We start from the raw sequence: 15,003 nt of genomic DNA on the forward strand, positions 1-15,003 counted from the left end.
GGCTGGAGTGCAGTGGCATGATCATGGCTCACTGCAGTCTAGACCTCCCAGGCTCAGGTGATCCTCCCACCTCAGCCTCCCGAGTAGCTGAGACTACAGGTGCACAGCACCACGGGTGGCTAATGTTTGTATTTTTTGTAGAGATGGCGTTTCACCATGTTGCCTAGGCTGACCTTGAACTCCTGGGCTCAAGTGATCCGCTCGCCTTGGCTACCCAAAGTACTGGTATTACAGGTGTGAGCCACCGCGCCAGGCCTTGGGTAATTCTTTGTTGCAGGAGGCTGTTGCGTGTCCTGTGGTGGGTTTAACAGCAGTACTCACTCTGCCTGCTAGATGCCAGTAGCAACCTCCTCCCCAAGCTGTGACTGCCAGAAATATTCCCAGACATTGTCAAATGTCTCCTGGGGGTAAAATTGCCTCTGGTTGAGAACCACTGGTATACTGTCTATGTCTTCAGTTAGAACGGCAGTTCCATGACAGTGGAGATCCCACGTCCTCGTTCCTCAGGGCTCTGATGACCTCAGCCTGGCATTGACTCTTCCGTGCAGCTGATCCTCCCGAAGCCCTGGACTGGGCCGCACACTCCTGAGAAGCACAGCAAAGCGCTCGTTCTACAGGACCCTCCTCTGTGGGCTTGTGCAGCTTGAAGCCAGGGATGGTGGCCTACTGGTCTTTGCCCTGGCAGTGTCCACCCAGGCTTTGCTTTCAGGGTGGTCAGAAAATGATTACTGGGGGAACACGTGACAGAAAAGCAGGAAGGGGGCCTCTTGGTGCTGTGAGCTGACCAGTGCAGAGTGACGGTCCTTGACAGGGATGACTTCTACTTTTTGGAAGGAAGAGTTCAGACTTTATTAGATACCTTAAGGCTGGCCCTGGGGAAAACCACAGCTGGCTTCACCATCCTCCTAATAGGAAGAGGCAGTGAGGAGAGCAGTAGTCTGGGGAAGGTGGGAACCCCGACTGAGGGGCCTGCACCCAGCCCCTCAGATCTGCTTCCCCTCTCACGTCACTCCGGCTCTTTTGGGATGATCACATGGTGAGAATCTGCTTTGAAGACATGAAGGGCTTCATGGAGGCTTCCAAAGCAGACTGGTAGTCCTGCAGCGGGACCTGGGAGCAGGCAGGGGCTGTGAGTTGGCCTCGGCGGATGAGATTGCACAGTGTGAGGATCAGCTCCTTGAACTGGTCTGCGGGAGGTTGGAGGAAATCAGACAGGGGAACAGCAGCTGGAGATTGGTGAGATGTGGCACGGGGCTGCCCTATGGACAGGAGCTGGCACCGAGCTCCAATAAAGCCTTGAGTCCTGGCTGTGCCAAGGATGGGGTGGCTGTGGAGGCAGCCTGGTCCCTGCCTGTCTTTAGGACAGTGAAGTCCAGGTGGGGAGAGAGGAACACAGGAGTGGCTCTACGGTCTGAGGGGCAGGCAGGCAAAGACCACTCTTCAGAGTGGTGATTAAGATGGCACAGACTCACAGAACCTAGCCGCAGTGGACCCAGGAGCACTGAATGGTGAAAGGAGAAGGATGGCGGAGGCAGGGAGGCCAGAGGAGGCACGGGGAGGGAGTGGGTGTGCCTGGCATGCCAAGTGATGTGGAACAGTCGAGCTCTGCTCAGGAAAAGGAGCTCTCCCTGAGAGCCCAGGACTCCCTTAGAACCCCACGACCTGAGGCTACCAACATCCCCTCCCTGGGCCTGCCTCCTCTGAAGGACCCTATATGGTACAGGAAGTTGAGAAGTGAAGGCCTTAGCTGAGAAGTGTTTTTCCATAGACATAAATTCATTCAACCTTCAAATCTAGTCATATCTACTGGTTAAAACACTTCAGTGGCTCCTCAGTTGCCTTTAAGAGTGAGTCTCGGCCGGGCGCGGTGGCTCAAGCCTGTAATCCCAGCACTTTGGGAGGCCGAGGCGGGTGGATCACAAGGTCAGGAGATCAAGACTATCCTGGCTAACATGGTGAAACCCCGTCTCTACTAAAAATACAAAAAACTAGCCGGGCGTGGTGGCGGGCGCCGGTAGTCTCAGCTACTTGGGAGGCTGAGGCGGGAGAATGGCGTGAACCCGGGAGGCGGAGCTTGCAGTGAGCCGAGATCACGCCACTGCACTCCAGCCTGGGCGACAGAGCGAGACTCCGTCTCAAAAAAAAAAAAAAAAAAAAAAAAAAGAGTGAGTCTTGGCTGGGCGCGGTAAATCATGCCTATAATCCCAGCACTCTGGGAGGCTGAGGCGGGTGGATCCCTTGAGCCCAGGAGTTTGAGACCAGTCTGGGCAACATGATGAAACCCCATCTCTACTAAAAATACAAAAACTAGCTGGACATGGTGGCATGTGCCTGTGGTCCTAGCTACTTGGGAGGCTGAGGGGAGGATCACCTGAGCCGAGGAGGTTGAGGCTGTAGTGAGCTGTGAACACACCACTGCACTCCAGCCAGGGCAACAGAGCGATACCTTGTCTCAAAACAAATAACTCCCCAAAACAGCAAAAAAACCCCAGTGAGTCTGAATGCCTTAATCAGGTTTATAAGGCCTTTTGTAACCTGGTCACAACCCACTCACCCAATTTCTCAGCCCCAGCTCAGATCTAGCACTCCAGGTCGCTCGGAAGCACTTCAGTGCACATACGATTTTCGATTTTTTCTGCCTGAAACACTGTATTCACGCCACCACCTTCCTCCCCTTCACTTGGATAATCCCATGTTATTCTTCGTCCTGAGTTTGGAGATCCCACTCTAGGGAGCCAGTCCTCCAGGAGACGAACAGGAGATGATCTGTTCACATGGCTGCATCCCTCCCCGTGGGGAGGTGACTTTGGGCATACTATTTAACCACTCTGAACCTCGATTTCCTCCTCTGTCAAACACGGCTAACAAGAGTTTAAACTTATGAATTTAAACTGAGGCAGAGATTAAGTAACTTGCCCAGGGTCCCACCACTGTCTAGGCAGAACCTCTACCCAGTAGTGTGGAAGCAGATTTGAACCCAGGCAGGCTGGCTCCAGAGTCTATTCTCTCTACTTTGCTATCCATCTTTCCCCACTGTCAGCTCTTCAGGATGGGGGCAGTGTCTGTTTTGTTCTGTGCCCCTAAGACTAACCTAGTTTAGTCCAATAACTATTTGCTGACTGTAGCTGTCCTAAGGCTATTCTCTTTGATCCTTCTGTGGGACTGGGGACCCAATCACCCCTCCAGGGCTCAGTAGCTGGTCATTTCTGCTGCCATTTTTAGGCACTGCCCTCATCTGTGACTCCTTGCACTGGGCCGTGCACTCACCTGGACTGTGGTCCTTCTTCCACTGGGACAACCAAAAGCCCCGAAGTTTGAGATCCTTAAAAATGAGCAGGCTCTGCGGACACAGGAAGGACATGCTGGGCTCTGAGGGCAAGAACTTCAGGCATCGCGTAAGGGTACAGACTCCCCTCCAGGGAAGGGGCATTGCCTAAGTTTAGACAGCTGTCGTGCCAGGGGATGTGGCCTGGCTGAGGTGTCCGGCCCGGCTCCAGGCATGCCTCCCTCCGACCCAGCTTACCACAGAGGCTATGACGGGCTGCTTGGCCATCCCCCCATAGGTTACCATGGTTCCTCCACGCCTAAAGAGTCCAAAGAGAACAAAGACTGGGTGCAAAGCAGAGACAGAGCCCTTCCTGAACCTGCCATGGTGCCTCTGCTTCAACCCTGGTTCCTAAACCCTGCTCTCAGAATCTCTGGGGAAGGTTGAAAAATACAGATTCCGGCTGGGTGCAGTGGCTCATGCCTATAATTCCAGCACTTTGGGAGGCTGAGGCAGGTGGATCACTTGAGCCCAGGAGTTCAAGACCAGCTTAGGCAACAAAAGGAGACCCCATCTCTATTAAAAAAGTACAAAAAATTAGCCGGGCAAGGTGGCATGCCTGTAGTCTCAGCTTCTTGGGAGGCTGAGGTGGGAGAATCACTTGAGGGCATGAAAGTGAGGCTGCAGTGAGCCCTGATCACACTACTGCACCCTAGCCTGGGCAACAGAGTGAGACCCTATCTCAGAAAATAAATAAATAAATAAATAAATGCTGGGGATGGCAGCTCACACCTGTAATACCAGCGCTTTGGGAGGCCAAGGTGGGAGGATTGCCTGAGCCCAGGAGTTTGAGACCAGCCTGGGCAACACAGTGAGACCCTGTGTCTACAAATAATAATAAAAAAAATTAGCTGCGCATGGTGGTACATGCCTGTGGTCCCACTCAGGAGGCTGAGGTGGGAGGATCACTTGAGACTGGGAGGTTGAGGCTGCAGTGAGCTGAGATTGCACTGCTGCACTCCAACCTAGGCAACACAGTGAGACTGTCTCAGTATAAAACAAAACAACAGGGCCAGGCGCGGTGGCTCACGCCTGTAATCCCAGCACTTTGGGAGGCCGAGGCGGGCGGATCACAAGGTCAGGAGATCGAGACCACGGTGAAACCCCGTCTCTACTAAAAATTACAAAAAATTAGCCGGGCGCGGTTGTGGGCGCCTGTAGTCCCAGCTACTCGGGAGGCTGAGGCAGGAGAATGGCGTGAACCCGGGAGGCGGAGCTTGCAGTGAGCCGAGATCGCGCCACTGCACTCCAGCCTGGGCTGGGCGACAGAGCGAGACTCCGTCTCAAAAAAAACCAAAAAAACAAAAAAAACAAAACAACAAACCAGATTCCTAGGTCCAATCCCAGACCCAATGAATCAGGATACAAGAATGTATATTAAACACACACACACCCCCCATCTGGATGACTTGGATGTTTAGCCAGGGTTGGGAATCCACTGATCTAACCCAACCAGTCAGGCTTTGATTAAGTGCTGAAAAGAAACTTGCTCTCCCCAGATGAGCTCGAGGCCTGAGTTCAGCCTTGGCTCTGCTTTCACTACAGGTGTCCGACCTTGGGTGATGCAGTGAAAATGGCCCAGACCTCATCTCTTCATCTGTCAATGCTCATTCTAAGAATCAATGTGAGGAAACAGCTCTACAGATATCTACAGATAAAGATGGTGGAGGGAACAATGACAAGCGTCCTCTCACTGCAGGAGGTGCCTTCTCAGTACCTGCTGTCTGACACCCACACCCCGACGTCAGCTGACATACGGGAGTGAAGCTAATATAATTTCTAAGTGAATAAGCCTGGAGTTCACATGCTTGACTTAACCTGTGTTCCCCTCCCCACTCCCTGGCTCTTCTAGGAGTCTGTTGATCAAGGATGACTTCAAGCACATTTGGGGACAATACAAGGTAGACTTTGAAAACTACCGAATGGAAGGAGCTGCTGTCCTAGGGCAGGTACTTCTGTCCCTGAGGCTGCTGGGTAGTTTGGTCTTAAGTGCCCCTCGACTGCCACCTGCTGTAGAAAGTAGCTCCTGGGAGCCAAGCCCTCTCTCTTCTGTATCCCTGCTGCACTTGGTCTAATCAGACTAGTAGCTAACACTTACCAGGCTTCTACTATGTGCCAGGCACAGTTCTAAGCATTTTGCATGTACTGCCTCAGGGAATCCTCGTAACAACCTTGTTTTAGAGATGAGAAAGCTGAAGCCCATCCATCATTTGTACAGCAATTTGTATATCACCCAGTGTCCTTTAGACCAGTGGTCCCTAACCTTGTTGGCACCAGGACCGGTTTCATGGAAGACAATTTTTCCGTGGACTGGAGGAGGGAAGATGGTTTTGGGATGAAACTGTTCCACCTCAGATCCTCAGGCATTAGATTCTCATAAGGAGCACGGGACCTGGATCCCTTGCATGCGTGGTTCACAACAGGGTTCACAGGCCTATGAGAATCGAATGTTGCTGCTGATCTGTCAGGAGACAGAGCTCAGGGAGCCATGCTCGCTCACCCCCCGCTCACCTCCTGCTGCGTGACCTGGTTCCTAACAGGCCACGAACTGGCATTGGTCTGAGGCGTGGGGGCCCCTGTGTTAGATTACCCTTCAGAGGCAGAGGGTTTATAAAACCCCCATTTTAAAGATGAAGAGATGGAGGCCTGGATTGCTTTTCACGTACTGCCTAACTTTCCATAGGCCCACAGCTAGTAAGTCACAGACAGAGCTGGGGCTTGAACCCAGTCATTCTGACTCCAGTGCCTACACTCATAACCACTGCACAACGCTTCCTCCTGCAATGACATTGGGATTGAGGTCTGCCACCGGGTCTGTCAGGTATAGGGCTGAAGCGGTGTGCTCAAATGTGGGGTCAAGCCTGGCTCTCCTGCTGACTAGACTTTGGGCCAGGTACCTGACCTCTTTGAGCCATTTTTTTTTTTTTTTTTTTGAGACACAGTCTGTCTCTGAAGCCCAGGCTGGAATGCAAAGGCATGATCTTGGCTCACTGCAACCTTCACCTCCTGGGTTCAAGCGATTCTCCTGCCTTAGCCTCCCAAGTAGCTGGGATTACAGGTGTCTAACACCATGCCTGGCTAATTTTTGTATTTTTAGTAGAGACGAGGTTTCACCATGTTGGCCAGGCTGGTTTCGAATTCTTGACCTCAGGTGATCCACTTGCCTCGGCCTCCCAAAGTGCTAGGTTTACATGCATGAGCCACTGCACTCGGCCTGGGCCTCATTTTTGAAAAGTATAAAACAGAGATTAGAACTGCACCCCCTGTCTAGGTGGTTGTGGGAGGGGTAAGTCAAGCACTGCACAGTCTGGTGCATGATGAATACTCACCACAGCGCTCTGGCCACGTGACTCGCCTGCTCATCTAGCCTGTGAGATCTCAGAGGGCGCATCAGTGCCACGGCCCTCTCTGTGCCTGGTAGCTAGTAAGTGCTCAGCAAGTATGTGCTAGCTGAATCCGTGCTACTGAGGGGGTTCCTGCTTTAGTTAGGAAGTGTCTTTTTATGCACACTCTAGCTCAAGAAGGTTATTTTATTTATTTATTTATTTTTGAGACAGAGTCTCCCTCTGTCGCCCAGGCTGGAGTGCAGTGGTGCGATCTCAGCCCACTGCAAGCTCCACCTCCTAGGTTCACGCCATTCTCCTGCCTCAGCCTCCCCAGCAGCTGGGACTACGGCGCCCGCCACCACATCCAGCAAATTTTTTGTATTTTTAGCAGAGACGGGGTTTCACTGTGTTAGACAGGATGGTCTCGATCTCCTGACCTCGTGATCCGCCCGCCTCAGCCTCCCAAAGTGCTGGGATTACAGGCGTGAGCCATCGTGCCCGGCCTAGAAGCTTATATTAAAGGAAAGAAGAATGGAAGGACATGCATTAATATTGTCAACAAGGCTTATCCCCCTTGGTGGTGGGGTGATAGGTAACTTTTATTTCTTTTTTGAGATGGAATCTCCCTCTATCACCCAGGCTGGAGTAGAATGGTGTGATCTCAGCTCACTGCAACCTCCACCTCCTGGATTCAAATGATTCTTATGCCTCAGCCTCTCGAGTAGCTGGGATTACAGATGCCTGCCACCACGCCCAGCTAGTTTTTTTTGTATTTTTAGTAGAGATGGAGTTTCGCCATGTTGGCCAGGCTGGTCTTAAACTCCTGACCTCAAGTGATCTGCTCGTCTTGTTGGGATTTTATAAGCATGAACCACCATGCCTAGCCAGGTAACTTAAAAAAAAAAATCAAAAATTTTTTTGTAGTGATCGGGTCTCACTGTGTTACCCAGGCTGATCTCGAACTCCTGGCCTCAAGTGATGCTTTCTCCTTGGCCTCCCAAAGTACTGGGATAATAGGCATGAGCCACAGTCCCAGCCAACAGGAAACTTTTATGCTTAAGTTTTCCTTTGCACTTTTACATGTTTTCAAAATGTTTTGTAATAAGCATAATGTTCCCTTTAAAATTAGAATCTATTTTAAAAGCTAGTACAAATTTGGAAGGTTAAATAAGCTAGGACTAAGTGACTTTTTCAGACATCCCTAGGTTATAAATCCTTGACTATTCCTCTATGGCAGACAGCTTAGCAGTCTACTTCTGGGGTCCCTTGGGAAAATAAAGCTGGATAGGCCTTTTGGTCATCTACAAAGGAGGAGGCTGAGAAAGCAGTGCCCAAATAGCTGGATGACTTTGGTCCTAGTTTCCACTCAACACTGTGCTGACCTGGTCTTGGCTTGAACTGGCCACTGGGACTCGGTCACTTGATGGTCATCCCAGCTAAAGACCTGGAGAGTTCCGGCGAGCTGGACCTGCAGGCCCAAGGGACTTACGCTAACTGCCGCAGCAGCTCTGTGGAGCTTTTCCCACCGACACAGTTGAGAGCAAGCCGTGGCTGGGGCATGTCCTGGAAAGCAACAAAAGTGCAGTGAGGGAGCGACCCCCCTCTACATGTGGGGTCTGAAGCTTGTCCAAGTGCTGTGTTAGAAGGAGGGAGTAAATAAAATGAGATGTTTATGCCTTTGTTTGCGTGCATGCACGCGTGTATGTGTTTATGCCTTTGAACTCACCTTTTTCTCTGCTTAGGAAGGGTCTTTTCTTTCTTTTTTCTTTTTCTTCCTAAGACAGGGTCTCGCTCTGTTACCCAGGCTGGAGTGCAGTGGTGCAATCATGGCTCACTGCTACCTCACCCTCCCAGGCTCAAGCAATCCTCCCACCTCAGCCTCCCGAGTAGCTGGGACTGCAGATGTGTATCATGATGCCCAGATAATTAAAAATTTTTTTGTAGAGACAGAGGTCTCACTATGTTGCTCAGGCTAGCCTCAAACTCTCAGACTCAAGCAATCCGCCTGCCTTGGCCTCCCAAAGTGTTGGGATTACAGGCATGAGCCACCTCATCTGGCCAAGAAGGGCCTTTTCTGTAGCAACTTAATCCTGTTGTCCATTTTAGGATCTGGCAGAACTCATCTTCTCTGGGAAAGAATAGGCAAAGGGCATCTGCATGCAGTTTGGTGGGCTTCGGCTCCCTGTGTGCTCCCCTTTTCAGTCCTTGTGACTTGGCTAATATTATATATGCTGATCCACTGCTTCAGAAATGTTTGCAAGAAGTGCACGCTCTTGAGTGTGTGTCTTTGGTTCCTCCTGATGGTTCAGTAAAAAGGGGCTGAGGGTCTGGTCACTTACTAGGCATGTTGTAGGGTGGAGGTTCTTGAAGGTTAAGAGGCTTTCAGTTCAGAGAGACTGAGGCCAGCTCTGACTCTCCCCCTTATAAACTATATGATTTTGGTTAAGCACTTCCTCTTTTCTAAGTAAAACAGATAGCAATTCTTTTGAATAGCTTTTGTGGAAATTATCAGATAAAATTAAGGCAGGTAGTTGGGAAAGGTTACTTCTTTCCTTTCTCTTTCTGTGTCTCTGTTTCCTCGGGTCCTCTCCTGCCAGTTCTTAGAGTCACACATGTGGGCTGACATGGCCCACCACAAATGTTTAAAACTGCAAGTCACATTGGGTTTCCTAAACTCTGTCTGTTTCTCGTGCCTCCCTCCCAGCATCTGGGCACTTAATGCATGCTGCTTGCCGCCTGGCTGGGGGAACGGGCTTTAACCAACCAAGAAGAGGCAAAGGGAGGTTTCCAGAGAGGAACAATGGTGCCAGTCCCCAGCTTCTCTAATGCATGTCAACTTTCTTCAGGGAGATGTGCATGGACTGGAGGGGCAATGTCCCTCTTACTAGGTACCTTAAAGAAGTTTTTCATTTCGGGCCTTCTTAGCTCCTCTTCTGTGATGACATGCTCAGCCCCCAGACTCTTCAGTCTGTCACTCAGCTTCTGGATATCAGGTCTGGAAACCAAATATAGTTCCCTGGTCACATCTGCCGGCTTTTTCCACCAAAGTCTCCCAGGACCCCTCTACCACAGCTGGGAGAACCCATGCTTCTTTTTGCAGGAAGCTGGGGTTAGGTTTAAGCCAGGCTTGAGCAGGGACCAGCCACCTAATTTCATCTGGCTTCAATAGCTCTTGGCTGTCTCCTCACTGGAAACAGAGTGAGACTGGGTGGCTTCCACAGGCCCTGACAGCTCAATAGTGCTAGAAGCCATCTGTGCCCAGGGAGAAGTCACTTAACTTCCTGATTTCTTCCTCTGAAAAGACAAACTCCACTTCCCCCTCTTTTCAAGGGCTCTTCAGAGTGTTGTGCACACTCTAGCCCGGGAGTGGTCCTGGGTCTCTTTGGTTAAGGCAAACGGAATGATTTTTGTTAGTACAAGTGAGGAACTGAATGAAGCTGGTGTCAATTATACTAAGACTGGGCTTCCATGACAGCCACAGCCACATTCATGAACAGTGAGGCTTAGAGAAACTGGACGATACGATGGAGAGTGAGGAAACCGAGTCTGTTACTGACTTGCTGTGTCTTCCAGGGCAAGCTGCTCTCTGAAACTTCAGTTTCCTCATCTGTAAAAGACAGATGATAAACCTGCCTCTGTCTCCTTCCTATCTGTATTTAGTGCACTTCCAAGTACCACACAAAAGCAAGGGTAAAGGGGCCTTGGGTTAGACGGTTCACAGAAAGAATAATACAGCTCAAAACATTACCAAATATGAACTGGGGTTTTGAAAACATGAGGTTATCACAAGCCAAGAGTCTCAGAAAGTCTTAGCTGTTCAGTAAGAGCAGTCTCCACCTCCTTCCTGCCCTCTCTTTACATTTCAGATTCACTCATCCTATCACCAAAAGCCAGCTGGACTTCATTTCTTAGGGCTGACTCATCTGTTTCAGCCACCAACTCTGTTAGTGACACCTAAGGCCGGTTTATGCTTATGCAAGGGCGCCCTCTGGTGTACAAGTGGGCACCGCAGGGATGGGAGGTGGGAAAGGCCGAAGTCGTGGTCTGGGATGAAGCCTCCTCCCCACGCACCTGTCTCGGACCACATTGATGGTTCTTAGGCCCAGGGCTGCGGCGATCTGGATGACTGCTTGCCCCACTCCGCTGTTGGATGCATTCTGGATGACAGAATCCCCTGTGGAGCCAGGAAGAGAACCAAATCAAGCCCTGTATAGATCTGCAATAGATCAAAGGCTTCCAGCCAGGGATCCTACTGTAGGCAAGGGAGTCCTCAGGCTCAACAGGGACCCAGGACCTGGCTGCTGAGTCTTCTCAGAGCTTACATTGTTTCTCACTGTTCCCCTAATGCCTCTTAAACTTCCACAACACTCACGATGCCTCCCAGGACTTGGTAACTCAGCATCTACACTGGACATAATTTAGACCCTGCCCTGCTATGGAAAAGATTTTATAGCCTTCATAACCCTCCCAACTTTTATGTCCTCAGGTCTTTGCTTAGGTTATTTCCTTGGTTTGCAATGTTTCCCTCCTCTCTTCCTTCCTATTGAAATCCTGTAGATCCTTTGAAGTGCAGCTCAAGTGTAGCCTTCATGAAGCTTTCCTGGATTTTCCCCTCTATGTGCTCCCAAAGTGCTCTGTGGGCCTCTGTATTAATGCACATACCATGGTCTGCCCCGTCTTAGTCTTATACTTTGTTGTATATAGGTCCATTTCTATGAACAGCTTGTAGCTTCTTGAGAGGGCAGGACCGTGCCCTATTCCCCTCCGCGGTGTTTAATAAAGGCGCACTGCCTTGAAATGGGATTAGAGCTGTGCTGGAGAAATTGGCAGCCCCTGAAACAGGGTCCTACAGTTTTGTGGCAAAGCCCAGGTTTAGCTTTGGACCTGGCCATTGGGGAAGGCAGTGTGACATGCTGGGAAAAACGTGGGCTCTGGAATGAGATGGACCTGGGCATGAGTCTCAGTTTCACCAATGATTGTAACTAAACAGACAGGGCAAGTTATGACCTCTGTGAACTTCAGTTTCCTTCCCTTAAAATGTAATCCCAGCTACTAGGGAGGCTGAGGCAGGAGAATCGCTTGAACCCGGGAGGTGGAGGTTGCCGTGAGCCGAGATCACGCCACTGTACTCCAGCCTGGGCGACAGAGCAAGACTCTCTCTATGAAAAAAAAAAAAAAAGTGCCCCTGATTAGAGTCAAATGCATCATGTCCGGGAAAGTGCTTTGTTGACTTTGAAATGCTTTCTGGTTTTTGGGAGACAGCAGGGATCTGTCACACAATGGGCTGAAACTAGAGATCGAGGACTTCCTGGAAGAAGAATGCCCATTCTCCTTCAGCAGGGGTCAACGTACAGGTTGTCACCCACTAGTGGATTATGAATCAATCTAGTTGGCTGCAAGCAGCATTTTTTAAAAGTTAAAATTGAGAGGAGAATAAAAAATAACAGAGTATGTCACACATAGTAAGGGTATTTCACGAAACTTTGGTTTCCATTATATATATATATATATGTCCCTATTTGTATAAACTGATCACAATGTAAAATGTAATTCTCACCATTTGTCAAGATCCTAAGTTGACTCAACAGTTCTGGCCACATCAGCCTTGAGGCAGGAAAGTGGAGAGGTGCACAGTGGGTACTTAGGGTGGGCAGCGTTGAAATGCCTAGATCTGTTACCACAGCTGCAGCCCAAATGGGAGGTGGCTTTAGGGCATGGGACGCAGGCAAACAAAGCATCTGCTGCACTAGGACTCCAGCAAAGGTCCCTGGTCACAGCCACTGTCTTTTTCTACCAAACGCTCCCAGGACCCCTCTGTCATAGTTGTGAGAAACCTATATTTCTCTTTGTGGGAACTGGCATCGGCTTTCAGCCAGGCCTTGGACAGTGGCTGGGCACCATGTTTCATCACACTCCAACAGCTCTGGGCCTCAGTTTCCTCACTGGCATGAGAGGTGGCTTGGGTGAGTTCTACAGCCACTGCGCCTCACGGATGTGCACGGTGTGCAGAGGAAGCCCAGAAAGTTAATGCCCTTAGGGTGACCCTTAAACAATGGGGTGTGAGAATTAGTGGAAAACTCATCATTCAAGGGTTAGTTTTTCTTTTTTGAGATGGGTCTTGTTCTGTCGCCCAGGCTGGAGTGCAGTGGCACAATCTCGGCTCACTGCAACCTCTGCCTCCCGGGTTCAAGCGATTCTCCTGCCTCAGCCTCCTGAGTAGCTGGGATCACAGGCGCCGCCACCATGCCTGGCCTTAAGGGTTAATTCTGTGGTGGGTTCTATGAGAGTCTTCAGAGGGCCCCCAGCAAGACTGAGCAGGCCAGTGGGGGGGGTGGCTCATGTCTGTAACCCCAGCACTTTGAGAGACTGAGGTGGGCGGATCACAAGGTCAGGAGCTTAAGACGAGCCTGGCCAATATGGTGAAACCCTGTTTCTACTAAAAATTCAAAAATTAGCTGGATGTGGTGGCAATCCCAAGCTATAGTCCCTTGAAACCGGGAGGCGGAGGTTGCAGTGAGCCCATGCCACTGCACTCCAGCCTGGGCGACAGAGTGAGACTCCGTCTCAAAAAAAACAGCCTGAGTAGTAGTTGCCCATAGCAGTAACCGGGCTTCATGGGCTTTGCCTCCATCTCTGTCTCACTCTCCCCACTCCCCCTCATTTCTGCTTCCGAAACAAACTGTCTGCACCCAGTCCTGGTCTTAGGCTCCGCTTTCAGGGAAACCCAAATGAAACACTTGGCTTTGTCATTTACCTGCTGGCTGATCTCATGCAAATAGTTTACCTCTCTGGACCTCAGTTTTCCCATTTATGAAAGGGAAGACGAATAAAAGCAGTGGACAGTCTCTGCACTGCATGCCCAGCACTGTGTGAAGTGTTATGCTGTAGTGTTTCACCCTCCATGTTCTTTATTCTCCATTTTACAGAAGAAAAATCTGATGATTTGAGAGGCGAATTCACAGTCAGGGAAAGGTAAAGCCTGGGGTCAGATCCAGGTTATCTGCCCAAAGCTTGAGCTCTTAACCAATGATGGTACCAACCTCACTGCAACGCTTTGAAGATTTAATGCACTCAATGGGGATAATGCCTGTCAAGGCACTTCTGTGAACTGGAAAGTGCTATGTAAACGCTGAGCGGAATTATTAACACTAAGTTCAGCGTTTTACTGAAAACACAGGGACTGTGTCTATCTTGTCTGGCTTTGTATCCCAGAGCTTAACACAGCTCAACACATTTTTGCTGAATGACAGAATTCAATCCCAAGCTCTAGGGAATGTGACCCTGCAGCAGTTTTCGAGAGTGTACTCCTCGTGAGGTTTCGGCATGTTTCCTAGGAACCAAGCTAACATCTTTCTACGTGAAAGCAACAACATTCACCCGGGTGAGAGGTCCATCACCCCGTCAAAACCTCCACCTTGCAAGTTCTCCTGGCCTTGGGGTCAGGATGTGAGTGGCACCCTAGTTGGGAGACCCTGACCTGCTCCCCTAACTCCGGGTTCCTACCTGGCTGCAGCTGCTCGAAGTCCATCAACATCCTGTAGGCTGTGCAGGGATTGACGCCCAGGGTGGCAGCGCTCTGAAGAGGAATGTCACTTGGAACTTGGATCAGTGCTTCCTCGCTGAACACAGCCTCGGTCCGCCAGGTTCCTGAGTCAGAGGATGAGACCAGGATCATAAGGAAGGAGCCCTGAGCACATTCAACCCCAGCTCACTCTCCTTGGCCAATGAGCAGCCAGGATAATGGATAGTATCCACTGGAAGCATCCAGGATAGCATCCAGGATAGCATCCAGGATGTTTAGAAAAAGAAGAAAATGTGGATGTTCCTCTGAATGTCTGAATCCTCATGATAATTATGCAAAATAGATTGTTATTTAAAAAAAATTTTTTTTTTTTTTTTAGAGACAGAGTCTCTGTCTGTAGCCCAGGCTGGAGTACAGTGGCGAGATCTCGGCTCACTGCAACTTCCGCCTCCTGAGTTCAAGTGATTCTCACACTGCAGCCCCCTGAGTCGCTGGGATTACAGGCGTGCACTACCATACATGGCTAATTTATTTATTTGTAGTAGAGACAAGGTTTTGCCTTGTTGCTCAGGCTGGTCTTGAACTCCTGGTCTCAGGTGATTCGCCTGCATCAGCTTCCCTAAGTGCTGGGATTATACACATAAGCCACTGTGCCCGGCCCAAATTAGATAGTTATTCTGATCTTAAACATGTAGTAAAAATGGGGTGTGGTGGCTCATGCCTATAATCTCAGCACTTTGGGAGGCAAGGTGGGAGGACTGCTTGAGGCCAGGAGCTCAAGACCAGCTGGGGCAACATAGTGAGACCTTGTCTCTACAAAAAAAAAAAAA

The 15,003-nt window shown here is 50.1% G+C and overlaps 1 protein-coding gene across 1 annotated transcript in view; it reads right to left on the bottom strand.

Annotated features, from left to right (window-relative positions):
• Positions 1-824: 824 nt before the first annotated feature.
• The window catches only part of MECR (mitochondrial trans-2-enoyl-CoA reductase), a 38,352-nt gene continuing 24,173 nt past the window's right edge, over positions 825-15,003 (bottom strand). Inside the window, exons 4-10 of the mRNA XM_050795791.1 lie at positions 14,155-14,298; positions 10,723-10,825; positions 9,544-9,646; positions 8,141-8,214; positions 3,524-3,584; positions 3,268-3,340; positions 825-1,187 (exon numbers count right to left, since the gene is read on the bottom strand). Of these exons, the coding sequence (XP_050651748.1) occupies positions 1,030-1,187; positions 3,268-3,340; positions 3,524-3,584; positions 8,141-8,214; positions 9,544-9,646; positions 10,723-10,825; positions 14,155-14,298 (716 nt within the window). The 3' untranslated portion in view covers positions 825-1,029. The remainder of the gene's footprint in view (positions 1,188-3,267; positions 3,341-3,523; positions 3,585-8,140; positions 8,215-9,543; positions 9,647-10,722; positions 10,826-14,154; positions 14,299-15,003) is intronic.

This window comes from Macaca thibetana, chromosome 1, assembly GCF_024542745.1.
Source record: "Macaca thibetana thibetana isolate TM-01 chromosome 1, ASM2454274v1, whole genome shotgun sequence".
NCBI lineage: Eukaryota > Metazoa > Chordata > Mammalia > Primates > Cercopithecidae > Macaca > Macaca thibetana.